The sequence below is a fragment of the Typopeltis vanoorti genome, chromosome 12, assembly GCF_054136105.1.
Source record: "Typopeltis vanoorti isolate ZY-2024b chromosome 12, IOZ_Tvanoo_1.0, whole genome shotgun sequence".
In the NCBI taxonomy this organism is placed as follows: domain Eukaryota; kingdom Metazoa; phylum Arthropoda; class Arachnida; order Uropygi; family Thelyphonidae; genus Typopeltis; species Typopeltis vanoorti.
The window spans coordinates 78,604,248-78,618,868 of NC_143560.1; the positions used below are offsets into that span (position 1 = coordinate 78,604,248).

Sequence of the window (14,621 nt, forward strand, 5' to 3'; positions counted from 1 at the left end):
TGGTCCAAAATTGACCCCTGCAACATACCACTAGTGACCTTTCTCTTTCGGGATACCGCACACCCATATACAACTTTCTGATACCTATCCGACAGCCAGTCACTGATTCAACTCAGAAGTCTGTTATTCAATCCCATCTGTTTCAATTTATTTAAGAGCTTGTCGTGTGGCAGCCTATCAAAAGCCTTTGCAAAATCTAAGTATCTCCCCTTAACAAACCCATGCTGATAACCACAGAGAATACTGCTGTTATCAACCCATTTCTATATCCTACTTCTCACTAATCTCTCCAGGACCTTCATCACAACTCCAGATATACAGACCAGCCTATAATTTGAAGCTACAGTCCTATCACTATGTTTATGCAGTGGAACAATCTTACCCTCCTTCAAAAAGCTAGCTTTTTCTCATAATTAGCTTTGGTCTTCCTTACCATACCAGTCATCCTTCTTGCTTGCATCTTACACTGCCTTGGAATCGTTTCTGTTGTAAGACTCTTATTAAACAGGCATGCCAATGCTACTGACAATTCCCTTAAGATGTGTGGTGATATATCATCAAATCCTATTGCCTTATTGACATTAAGGTTATTTATTTCCTCAAACACCTCTCTCACTCACAATTAAGCCATCCCCTCCTATGTCCTCTAAACTTAATTTCCTCATGATTCCACCCTAATCAGGATGAAACACCCTTATAAATTGATCGCTGAATACCTCAACAATGTCTTCTGCAGCAGTTACCATTCTGCAACTTTCATCCCTTAACTTCATCTTACCATGATCATTCTTCCTTGCCACATACCTACAAGGAATTACAAGGAACTACAAGGAGGTGATTATTAAGAGCTCAGGAGACAGCTTGCGGGTGTAGCATGGAATGAGGAGTTAGCTGGAAAAGAGATCAATGCAGCTTTGAGGATTTTCAAAAACTATCTAGTAGATGCAATGTCTAAATGTATTCCAAGGGTGAGAAGGTTAAATAAGGTAGGTGGATGAAAATGGATGAATAAAGAGATTAAGAGAAAAGGGGCATTATGGAAGCAGCATAAGAGAAGTGGAAATAACTAATTCCATGAGGACTACAAAGACCAGGCAAGGCAGGTGACTTGGTTGGTTAGGGTAGCTAAAGTGAGCTATGAACAGCAATTAGCTAATTATTATTATTTATTATTAAACAAGACCTCATGGAGTCAAAGACTCATCTAGGAGGTCCTTTTATCTTACACACACATCTCATCATACCGTGTCTTAAACACATTCAAACTACTTGCAGACACCACGCTCTCAGGCAAAGCATTCCAATCACTCACAACTCTGCACGAAAAAAACCTGCCTCTCACTCCCTTACTCACACCCTCCTTATACAGTTTCCAGGGATCACCTCTGGTTCTCCCCTGATCTCCCACTATTCTCTGTAGAACTTCTCCACCATTGATCCTATAACAACCCCTTACCAACTTGTAGGTCTCTATCATATCTCCCCTCTTCCTTCTCTCCACGAGACTCTGCAAATTACATCTTTTCAATCTTTCCTCATACTCAACATTCCAGAGGTCAGAAACTACCTTAGTCAGTCGCCTTTGGACCCTTTCCAACATCTCTTCATCCTTCTGAAAACCCGGTGACCAAATCTGGGCACAATAGTCCAAGTGTGGCCTAATCAAAGCCTTATACATTGGAACAAGTATCTCCCTACTTCTACATGTCAGTGTCCTCTGCATCATTCCCAGAAGTCTTTGTGTTGTCTTCACAATTTTGGCGATGTGTCCCCTAAATTTTAGATCCTTATCCACTATCACCCCCAGATCTCTTATTTCCTCTACTTCCAACAATATATTCTCACCAAGCATAAATTCTGTATCCCATCTTTGTTTTCCAAATTTTAAAACTTTACATTTTGCAACATTGAACTCACATCCCCATTTGCTTGCCCAATCACTCAATTTATTCAAGTCTTCTTGCAAGGCCACAACATCTTCACTACTCTTTATGGTTCGTCCCAACTTTGCATCATCTGCAAACAACTGAATATCTCCATCCAAATCTTCACCAATATCATTAATATATAAGTTAAATAGTAATGGCCCTAAAACAGACCCCTGAGGCACTCCACTAGTGACTTTCCTTTTCCTGGATATTGCACCCCCATACACAACTTGTTGATACCTATCAGATAGCCAGTCTCCAATCCAATGCACTAATCTAATATCCAACCCCATCTGCTCTAGTTTGACTGTCAACTTATCATGAGGTACTCTATCAAAAGCCTTTGCGAAATCCAAGTATATTACTGTGTATCCTTCTCCTCTGTCCAAGGAAGCAGTCACTTTATTGTAATAAGTAAGTAGATTACTAAAACATGACCTCCCTTTAGCAAATCCATGCTGTCCATCAAAGATTATACCATTGTTGTCAACCCAACTCTGGATCCTAGTTCTCACAAGCTTCTCCAACAACTTAACCACAACACCTGACACACAGATAGGCCTATAGTTTGATGCTTGAGTTCGATCAACTCCTTTATGAAGTGGCACAATCTTGCCCTCCTTCCACTCTTTAGGAACTTGACCAAGTGCAAGACTCGTATTAAAAAAATATGTCAAGGCAGGTGTCAACTCTCTGGCACACTCCTTCAGAATACAAGGTGATATATTATCAAGTCCCACAGCCTTATTTACATCTAGTTTACTCAACTCCCCAAACACCTCTTGCTCACTTACAGTCAGTCTCTCCTCCCCATCATCAACTGCTCTTAATCTCTCCATGAAGTCACATTCACAAGATTGAAAGATCTTTATGAATTGCTCATTAAGTATCTCCACAACACATTCTGCAACAGCTGTCTTTATACCATTTCCTCCAATCAATGTCATCCTTCCATAATCATTCTTTCTTTTGCTGGCTACATATCGAAAGAACTCCCTAGGATTCTTTTTGGCTTCATTAGCTAACTGCTGTTCATACCTCTCTTTAGCTACTCTCACCAACCAAGTCACCCTCCTTGCCTGGTCTTTGTAGACCTCATGAAATTGGTTACTTCCACTTCTCTTATGCTGTCTCCACAATGCCTTTTTTTTCTGTATTGCATGCTTAATCTCTTTATTCATCCATCTCACACCTACCTTATTTAACCTTCTCACCCGTGGTATACATTTAGACATTGCATCTACTAAATAATTTTTGAAAATCCCCCAAGCTGCATTGATCTCTTTTCCAGCTAACTCCTCATTCCATGCTACATCTGCAAGCTGTCTCCTGAGCTCTTCATAATCACTCCCCTTGTAGTTCCACATATACCCTTTTTTCACAGGGGTCCTTGCACTGCTGGCAACCACCCAGGTAATCACCTCATGGTCACTTTCACCAATTGGTGGATGATTTGACACCTCATTTATAATTACATCCTCCGATGAGATGACCAAATCCAAGACCCTTAATCCTCGTGTGCCCTCTGTTACATACTGTCTGAGGTAGTTATCCCTCAAAAACTCAAGAAACTCATTTTCTTTACTTCCAGTCGCTATCTCTTCAATCCAGTCTATATTGCCATAATTAAAATCACCCATAATGATCACCCTTTTCTTATTTGCTTGGCTTATTTGACTATACATTTCACTATCACCACCATCCACATTACCAGGTCTATAACAACATCCCACCAAGTATTTGATTCTATTCACCTCTATCTCACACCATACTGCCTCAAAACCACTGGCCCTATTTCCCTCTTGCATCTCTACCTTGTATGGACATAACTCTTTCTCTATCATCAATAATGAAGCCAAAAAGAATCCTAAGGAGTTCTTTCGATATGTAGCCAGCAAAAAAAGGATGAATATGGAAGGATGACAGTGATTGGAGAAAATGGTATAAAGACAGCTGTTGTAGAAGGTGTGGTGGAGATATTTAACGAGCAGTTCATAAATGTCTTTCAATCTTGTGAATGTGACTTCGTGGAGAGATTTAGAGCAGTTGATGATGGGGAAGAGAGCCTGACTGTAAGTGAACAAGAGGTGTATGGGGAGTTGATCAAACTAGATATAAATAAGGCTGTGGGACTTGATAATATATTACCAATTATTCTGAAAGAATGTGCCAGGGAGTTGATGCCGGCCTTGACATATTTTATTTAATATGAGTCTTGAGCTGGGTCAAGTTCTTAATGAGTGGAAGGAGGGCAAGATTGCGGCACTTCATAAAGGAGGTGATAGAACTCAAGCATCAAACTATAGGCCTATCTGTGGGTCAGGTGTTGTGGTTTAGTTGTTGGAGAAGCTTGTTAGAACTAGGATCCAAAATTAAGTTGACAATGATAGTATTATCTTTGAAGGACAGCATGGATTTGCTAAAGGGAGGTCTGTTTTAGTAATGTATACTTACTTATTACAATAAGGTGGCTGCTTCCTTGGACAGAGAAGGATACACAGTAACATACTTAGCTTTCGCAAAGGCGCCTTTGATAGATTACCGCACGATAAGTTCATAGTCAAACTAGAGCGGATGGGTTTGGATATTAGTTTAGTGCATTGGATTGGAGAGTGGCTATCTGATAGGTATCAACAATTCAAACCTCAATTCGTGCAATTTTGCCATTGCGATGGAAGATGTGTGGGACAGTGCATTGTCTTGATGAAAGAGCACTTTTTTGTGTGCCAATCTTGGCCATTTTTACTTCAGTTCTTATTTTAAACAGTCCAACAATGATGCATAATAGACTCCTGTTATTTTCTTATCCTTTTCCAAATAGTCTATCATGATAATTCCTTGGGAATCCCAAAAATCATTGGCCATCACCTTCCCAGCTGACAAAACAGTCTTCGCTTTTTTCGGTGCTCTTTCACCGGGCATTGTCCACTGTTTTCACTGCTGCTTGGACTCAGTTGTGTAGTGGTGGATCCAAGTTTCGTCTACAGTCACAAATCGATGCAAAAAATCCTGTGAATTGCAATTAAGCATTGCCAAACACTGCACTGAAATGTCTTTTCGTATGCATTTTAGATCGACAGATAACAATTGCAGCACCCGTTGCACGCACACAGCTTTTTCATGTGCAATTTTCATGCAGGATATTATACACCCGTTCAGTTGAGATGCCTACAATCTCAGCAATTTCACGCACTTTCACTTGGCGGTCTTCCATAACGATACCATGGATTATTCAATCATTTCCTTCATAGTGACCTCAGTCGGGCATCTGGAGCGTGCTTCATCTTCAATGGATTTACAACCACACTTGAACTCATTTATCCAAAAATAAATAGTCTTTAATGATGGTGCAGAGTCCCCATGAACTGCATCTAACTCAGCTTTGATCTGCGAAGCTGTCCACTTCTTCAAATAAGTGTTTTATTACTGCACGAAACTCTTTTTTCTCCACGCACTTTCACTTGGCGGTCTTCCATAACGATACCATGGATTATTCAATCATTTCCTTCATAGTGACCTCAGTCGGGCATCTGGAGCGTGCTTCATCTTCAATGGATTTACAACCACACTTGAACTCATTTATCCAAAAATAAATAGTCTTTAATGATGGTGCAGAGTCCCCATGAACTGCATCTAACTCAGCTTTGATCTGCGAAGCTGTCCACTTCTTCAAATAAGTGTTTTATCACTGCACGAAACTCTTTTTTCTCCATTTTTATGAAAAATGTGAACAGGGTCATTTTAAATGTTTGCCAAACGAGAACTACATGTAGCATGTGGCTAAAATTTTGCCAGTGGTCATGAAAAAGATGATACATGGTGACACTGGTATGAATGAATGAATTGTGTAGCCGTCTATTGGAAATTTACCAAACTTTTCAAACAACCCACGTACACCTGCCTAATCACCTTTATCACCACTTACCACATACATCTGCTCAGTCTCAACTTCTCTGCTCACATCGCAATATAACTCCATTTTCATACACACACATTCGCTGTTACTTTCAACATCCACTCTCTCTATGCCATGTCTCCCTGTCCACCCAAGTCCCCCCCCCCGTTTCCCTGTTCCTCTTGTATTCCCATTCTCTCTTCCTCTCTCACACTATTACTGTTTCTGCTGCCAAGCATTTCTGTCTCTTCAGTACCACTCTCCTGATTTTTCCCTTCATCTCTTTTTTCTGATCTCTGGCATGCATCAGACACTGTACTTCTACACACTACACTTTCATCCAGCAACACTTTTGCCAGTAACTCACTCCAAAGCCATTTAAATGCAACCCATCATGCCAGTATAATTTCATTCTTCCCTCAAACACATGCCATACATCCACAAACTCCACTCTCTTCTCCTCACATAGCTCCACTAGCATACCATTCATGATTTTAGCTCTCTGTCACAACTCGTCATCATCACACCTGGGCAACACACTGACAACCTTTCTTACTACACTGTTATCTTTCACTCTTCTCAAGTCTCCTGATATTCGTCCTCACATCCTTCTTATGTCCACTTAGACACACTTTAATGCTGTCCACTTTAGTCCTGTTGACCTCTATCTCAAGCCAGATAGCCTCAAATGAGAGAGCTCTCTGAATCCTCCTCCTATACTTCTACTCATTTTTCACTTTAATTCCCCTGAAATCATTAGCAAAACCCCTTCCCCTGTCCTGTTCCTTCTGTCCTCTCTGAAGACCGACCCTATATTCCTTGCATTTTATTCCCATGACCATATCATCCTGGGGCAACCAAATCTCACTAATGCCTGTAACTTTAGCATTAGTATACATAAACTGCAAATACCCTCTTCATCCCACAATCTCCCTTACACCTTGTGTTACTCAGCCCACTAAATTTAACCTTGGGTGCTACATTTTGTATCATCTGATCACTTTTCCACTTACTAACCTCTAGGTTGCCTGTACCCATTCTCGCCTGCATCTACCGCTAAAATTCTAGTTTCCCTGACTTCCAAACTTTCACTGAACAATACTTTCTCAAGACTCCTGACACTTAATCCATTTAGATGCAAGTCATCCAAATTATATAAATCCTTCCTTTCTTCAAACTAACTCCATAAACTTCACACTACTCCTGCTGCACTGACTCATTTGCAATCATAGCTCTCTGTTTCAGTTCACCTCTATCATACTGTGGCAACAGACTCACAAATTTTACTTTCTCACTCTTCTTTTTTGCATGCATTAGCAACTCTTTCATGTCTTTGCACATACTACACTTGTTGCCTGCTAAATCACTGGTACCAGCCAAAATAAATATCTCTTTCACCTTCTCTCTGCATTACAGCATAACTGACATTCTTTATCTTAGCTCCAGGAAAACCCCCAATTTCATCACACTCTACTCAAGGACTCTTTGTATCAATGAATCACCACATAAAATCCAATCCTTATTTTCATCTCTGAAAATAAGGATTGGATTGAAAATAGGAGATAAATCTCTGTTTTATCTCCTATTTCTTTCATATCTGTGTCATATCATCATCTACCAGACATTTCTCCAATCCCTCAATCTCACATTTTGTTTCAGCAAACATAATCATGCACATTAAAATCACCTAACATTGTTTTGCACATTGCCACCATGATATACAATACACATTACAAAAAAAATTAAACATTTAAAAATCAGAAAATTAAACACACTACTCTTGCAGTTAATCACACAAACACACAAATAATTTTGTAAAAGAGAATGACCTAATTTTCGCTTAACATTTCCAAAAAGAACTTCTTTCGGCACCAAAATTCACCACTTGCACAATCTTCCACCCTTTCGCAGCAAAATTAATGGGATAATGTTGATGTTAATGGAAAAGTTGACATATAAAGGTTCTTTTTTTTTTTTTTTTTTTTTTAAATCTGGCTAGCTTAAAAATGCAAACTAAAGAATTAGTGATAAAAAAAAAAAATCTTTAACATAATTACCCAGTTGGAAGTGTGGTAGAATCTTCTTCCTGACCAGGAGCATTAATATGATAAACACAGAATGCCTCCATTAAGACCCTAGTATCCATGTGGTTATAAAAGGCCAAAAAGTTTGAAATATCTGAAATAAATGGAGTGTATAATTACTATATTTTTAAATTTCTCGTTTACTTTTAACAAACTGTGCAGCAAAAGTAATAAAAAAGACAATTCTGAAAATAAAAACATGATATAACCAATGAATCACAATTTTCAATGACTGCTATTCTTAATACATTCACAGATATTTTGTGATCAGTATTTTACATTGATCTCAGAAAGATTTTTCCTATCACCTGCAGCGCTTCTGAATGACAAGTTTAGATTTTCATGAAACAGTTTTCCCCCCTCATGACTTACTTAATGGAAGAGGATAGGGATCTGTTGCTTATTTTTGCATACATCACCTGCATACTTGTGCTTAGGACTTTTCATACCAGTTCAAATTTGTTGTGCAACTTATGTTCAATTTCATTCACTTGAGTTTATTCATTTAACTTTGTATTTATCAGTACTTTTGCTGCTAACTACAAAGTTGCAAATGTTGCTTCCATGCTAGAATGAATGAAATCTCATAGGCCTAAACCATCTCATTAAAAAAAAAAAAAAAATGGCATGAAAACCTCATCTGCTGCAGTTACATGTTTCATACTTTTACCAGGCTGGTAAATTTAATGGAACAGTTGGCATCAGGGTAACTTATTACTGTACTAATATTAAGCAAAATAATTTTTAGTATTATCGAAGTATGACTACAGAAACTTATAAAACAATAAAAAAATTAAAGGTATACAACAAAGTAATGAACAGCTAAAAATATGAGGTTCTATAGATAACACTATACTTTCATTTTCATGAAAGTACAGTGATTGCCAATTTGAATGTGGGGGAGGAATTACATGTTCGTACTGAGAATGACAATATCCTGAAGATGGACACATCACATAATTTTTTATTCGGGTCTACTTCATTCAGAAAGGCCAGAAGATTCCGTGGACAAACACTTAATAGTCATGTGTTTACATTTTATCATGTGCTCCATAGTCAAGATATGGTTTGCAATGATCAGTCGGTCCATAATAACCAAATTAAATGAACAAGGAATCCTGTAGGCTCCAAAAGGCTCTACTCAATGGTAGAATCTTATACTTATTACACGAGAGATGAATCGTCTTCTTCTTATTATTATTTTGTGACACCTCCAAGGAGTCCGAAGACTCATTGAGGGAGGACACCTACTCTACAACTCACTCCATCCACCAACTACACCAAACCTCTACTACCATCATCATCTACAGAAATGGCATCTACTTCCCACCACCACTACTAGTATTTTTTGTTTGTAAATTGCATGTTCTGAAGTGTGATGTTGCCTCTGCTAAACAGAAATTTTGTTCCTGTAAAAGCAGACTTTCTGTGAACAGAAAAGCTTAACGAGTTCACAGAAAACACCAGTTTAAGTGATCAAGGAACAGTATTTACTGGATTCTTTTCCAATGATAAACTTCATTATTATTACCAGAAGTTCTCCATAGTTATGAGAAGTCCACTTTAGGCATCACAAAAATTTATACTAAAGTTAAACAAATTCACATTCAAATACAGTCAGGTCTGTTTTCATGCGGTAGATATGTTCCACAGAAAACCGCATATAAAATATTGCACAAAAAAGACCTAACTTACGTTGAAAAATTAGGGATATGTTCCATAATTTTCTAAAAACGCATGAAACCGAAGCAATGAATTAAAATAAACCTAAAATCGAATAAAAAAGTTTATAAAAATTCAGGAAAATAAGAATGCCTAAGTTTGTTTTAAAGCTTTATTCATTTAATTTTATTGAAAAGAAACAATTTTGTTCACAATTTTTCATCAGAATTATCGCTGCTATTAGACAATATTCGGCAACGTTTGCAAACTGGTGCAAAATCACTTTCATCACCAGAAGAGATAGTCAGCGCATCAGATCTGTATGGTAAAGGCAATGGTTCTTCACAAACAGAATTAGCTTCACCTCATTCTGTGCTGATTTTTTCTTCTGACAATGTAATCAGTGATTAAACTTTGTAATGATGATTTTACTAATTTTTATACAGCTTGCGATATTCAGACATACAGTTCTTCAGCTAACGTTGGAATTTAAAGGTTCATGCAGAATTTGTGTCATTAACAAGAAAACGATTTTCCAATTTATTGCACAGCTCAAGACCTTCTCGAATTATATTTGCAGTGAGGGGGGCAGGTTTTTCTTCCACTTTTTGGATCTTCAACGATATCTAAAGTTAAACAATATCCAATAATATCATTGTCACTTAAGGTATGATCCACAAGCAATTTGTCTACATCATTCTGGCTAAATGTATCAAAAACCTTCTCTACCAATTTCAAGTGTCAAAGTAATGATTTCAGCTAATAATGTAGATGTTTGAATGGTTGTACTGCTTGCAACACATCCGGGCCAAACTGCTTTCCAGCAGTCATTTAAAGTTTGTGGTCTTATTTCAGCGATAGCATATGCAGCATGATTTAAGCAATCCAAAATAGAACATTTTTTCCAAATGTCAGTTACTGTTAATGATTCATTTTCTAGTTTATCCAATATAAATTGAAAAGTGTGCTTAACATAATATTTTTTAAAAGTAGCAATTATGGACTTGATATAATGGCTGAATAATGCTTGTTGTATTGGGTGGAAAAAATACTACCTGCAATTTTTGGATGTTCCAAATGCAGATGACTTGGTGCATTGTCAACAATTAATAAAACTTGAAAATCGAGAGCTTTTTGCTTCACAGATGTTTCCATTTCTGGTACAAAGCAATTACTGAACCATTCACAAAATACAGAAGATGTTACCCAGGCCTTTGTATTAGCCATCAAATATACCAGCTATTTTTATTATTATTATTACCATCCAGGCTTCCATGGAGTTAAAAGACTCATTGTGGGAGGTCATTTTTAGGAAGCACAAAGTTTATCATACCACTCCTTAAACCCATTGACCGTTCCTACTCTAACCACACTCTCAGGCAATGCATTCCATGGTTCAACCACCCTCCACGCAAAGAAATCACTTCTCACCCTCTTGCTCACAGCATCCTTTCATAAATTCCAGGGATGGCCCCCTTATCATCACTCCTTCCCGCTGTTTGACCAAGCGAAAGAACTTCCCAATGTCTACCCTGTAACTGCCTCTCAACAGTTTAAAAGTCTCGATCATATTACCTCTCCTTCTTCTGTCTACCAAACTCTGCAGTCCACATTCCCTCAGCTGATCCTCGTAACTGACATTGTACAGTACCGAAACCATCTTTGTTATCCACCTCTGTACCCTTTCCACAGTTAATTTATCCACTTCAAATCTCAGGGACCAAACCTGAGAACAATAGCCCAAGTGTGGTCTGATCAGGGTCTTATACAAAGGAATGATAACTCTTTTATATCAGAAATCCTATGGGTTACCTTTACCACCTTTGTAAAATGCTCCCTGAATATCGGTTTTCTATCAATCATCACCCCCAGATCTCTTGTCTTTCCTACTTCCTCCAGTATAGCTCCTCCAATCGAGTATGCATCCTCCCATCGATGGTTCCCAAACTTCAAGACGTTACATTTTGCTGCATTAAACTGACATCCTCATTCATTTGCCCATCTGTCTACTTTATTCAAATCCTCTTGCAGGGCAGCCATCATCTGCACTATTACTGATAATCCTGTCCAGCTTCACATCATCTGCAAACAACTGAATATCCCCTTGCAATCCATTGAAATTTCATTGATATAAAGGTTGAACAATATAGGTCCCAGTACTGAGCCCTGTAAATACTAAAGCAAGAGTGCCCCTTAACAAATCCATGTTGATTCTCACAGATAACATTACCCTCATCTGCCCAACACTGCATATGGTCCCTCACTAATTTCTCCAAGACCTTAACAACTACTGATGAGACACAAACTGGTCTATAATTAGACATTTCCAGTCTGCTACCACCCTTGTGCAGTGGCACTATCTTACCTTCCTTCCATTCCTTGGGTACCTTTCCCACAGCTAGACTTTTATTGAAGAGCCAGGTCAATGGAGCTGCCAGTTCTTTAGCACATTCTCTCAAAATACTATCCAGTCCCACAACTTTAATGGTATCCAGAGTATTCAGTATTTAAAACACACTCTCCTCTTGCACCTATAAACCCTGAACCTGTCCCATCCTTCTAGTATTAAAAACCTTCTTCTCCAGGATGAAATACTCCAATAAAGTGCTCCTTGAACAACAGAATGTCATTCTTCCACAATCATTCTCCTCCTACTGGCCACATAGCTAAAAAATTCCCTAGGATTTTCTTTGGATCTTAGTGCCAATCTCTTCTCATATTCCAGATTTACCTTCCTCACCATACTGGTCACTTTCCTGGCCTGCGTCTTATATTCTTCGTGTATCTGCCTTCCATCTCTCTTCTTATATCTCTTCCATAGTCTCTTTTTCAACTGAGGTTCCTGTTTGATATTGTTTGTCATCCACTTTATACCAAATTTTGTCTGCTTCTTCACTCATGGAATACAGCTTACTATTGCTGCTAACAAATATCCTTTCACAATTTCCCAAGAACTAATGATATCCTGGCCTTCCAATTCTGCCCTCCTTGGAACTGCCCCTAGTTGATACCTAAGACCATTATAATCACCTGCTTTATAATTCCACATATGTTCCCCTTTCTTTGATACACCTGCATGTCTATTCATCTTCCAAGTCAAAACCACATGGTCACTCTCTCTCCAACTGGTGGGAAAGATGTCATCTCACTTATTATCAGCTCTTCTGATGCTATGATCAAATCCAAAACTCTTGAACCACTTGTTCCCTCTATTACATGTTGCCTAAGACATTTGTCCCTCAAGAATTCTAGAAATTCCATCCCCTTTTAGGTCTTTGCCTTTTATAGCATGTGGTCTTAGAGATTGAATTACTAGGAGGGGGTTTCAAAATTCAATCCCCTTATGTACAAAGTAACAACATTACTTGATCTTTGCTTGCTTTAAACCCACTTGCTTTTTTCTCAGAATTTGCGATGCAAGTTCGACTATGCATTTTCTTCCAAAACAATCCTGTTTTGTCAGCATTAAACACTTGATTGGGACAATATCCACGATCTTCAATCAATTTGGCTAACTTCTCTTGAAAATTTTTGCTGCTTCTTCATCTGCTGCTGCAATCTCACCTATAATCTTCACATTATGAAGTGCATTCCTTTTTAAAAAATCCGGTTAGCCATCCTTTGGTAGCTGAAAATTCTTTATCGGTCTGGGAAGTGGAAGTAGATGGCTCCAATTGCTTCATCTGTTCATAAAACCGAAGAGCTTTTGTTTAATTAAATAACCACTTCTAGGAATTATTCGAGTTAATTCTTCGATCCAAATTACAAGCACTCGTTCCGTTTTTTCTATTAAAGCATCTTTGAGTATGATGATAATTTGGCACTTAGTTTTATGCCAGAAATGACAGATTTTCTTATTGCGACTTCATTCTTTTTAATTGCTCTTATAGTAGATTCGCCTAAATTAAAATGCTTACCAATCACTGTAGATCCCTCTCCTTTTGCTAAGCAATCTAAAATTGCAATTTTCATTTCCAAAGAAACTGCTTTCTTTGGTGCTTTTTTTCCTCCATTGGGCCAAATTAAATCTTTAAAATAAAAATTAGCAAAATTTAGACTTACGATAATGAAAAGACAAACACTTACTTACTCACATGCAAAACTAAACTTCACGGACACTCATTGCTTACACATTACTCACGTTATGCCAGAATATGCTGCAACATGCTGTTCATTATGTACAACAGTTTTGTACATAATGAACAGTACATAAATTTTGAAGTTATGAGGTGCATAACTTCAAAACCACATAAAAAAGATATGCATAAAAAGAGACCCGAGTGTATCAAACTTAAACACATTCACTGTTTCTTACAACCCTTTCAGTCAATATATTCTATGCATCTAAAATTCTCTGCAAAAAATTCACTCTCTTATTCACCATTCCCTCATGCAATTTCCAGAGATATCTCCTGCCTTGACCTTTCCTCTTGTTTTATCTTTTGAAAAATCTCCTCAAATAAAAAACACAGTGCAACAAAAATTAACAACATTAAATATTTTAAAAAGGGATATCTAACATGCAGCCTTGTACTTATGCACAGGTGCATGAGACTCTAGCTGGGGGTCCCAAAAAATTACAGCCAACTAAAGGGCCCATACAATGAGGGGAGTGTCCCAGAGCACTCTAGTGCCTCAGGAAATGTGTAAGTACAACCCTGCTAACATGAATGCTGCTTTGAGAGAAGGTGCTAGAAAAACATAAACGTGTCACTGACTTTGACAGACAATCCAACCCAAAGCATCTGACCTTGCATTGCAAAAAACAGACATTCTTTGTGCATCAGATCTAATATCACTGCCAGAAACCACAGAACAGAACAGAACAATGAATTATTATTATTATTATTATTATTATTATTATTATTATTACGTGACACCTCAAGGGAATCCAAAGACTCATTGAGGGAGGACACCTACTCCACATCTCTGTTTCCACCACTCAATGATGTTTGGTATTTATGTCTAGCATCATATTCATCCTCATTTGTTCCGATTTATGTAACTTCAATTTCCATGCAATATGCAATGTGAAGTCTGCACTTATAAAAA

General features: G+C 38.0%; 1 protein-coding gene across 5 annotated transcripts in view; it reads right to left on the bottom strand.

The window, feature by feature from the left end:
• Nucleotides 1-14,621, bottom strand: part of LOC150100913 (protein NDRG3-like) — a 398,002-nt gene that overhangs the window by 248,655 nt on the left and 134,726 nt on the right. For all 5 annotated transcript variants that reach the window (XM_090401073.1, XM_090401076.1, XM_090401074.1 and 2 more), the window contains one exon: nucleotides 7,881-8,001. In XM_090401073.1, the coding sequence (XP_090257199.1) occupies nucleotides 7,881-8,001 (121 nt within the window). The remainder of the gene's footprint in view (nucleotides 1-7,880; nucleotides 8,002-14,621) is intronic.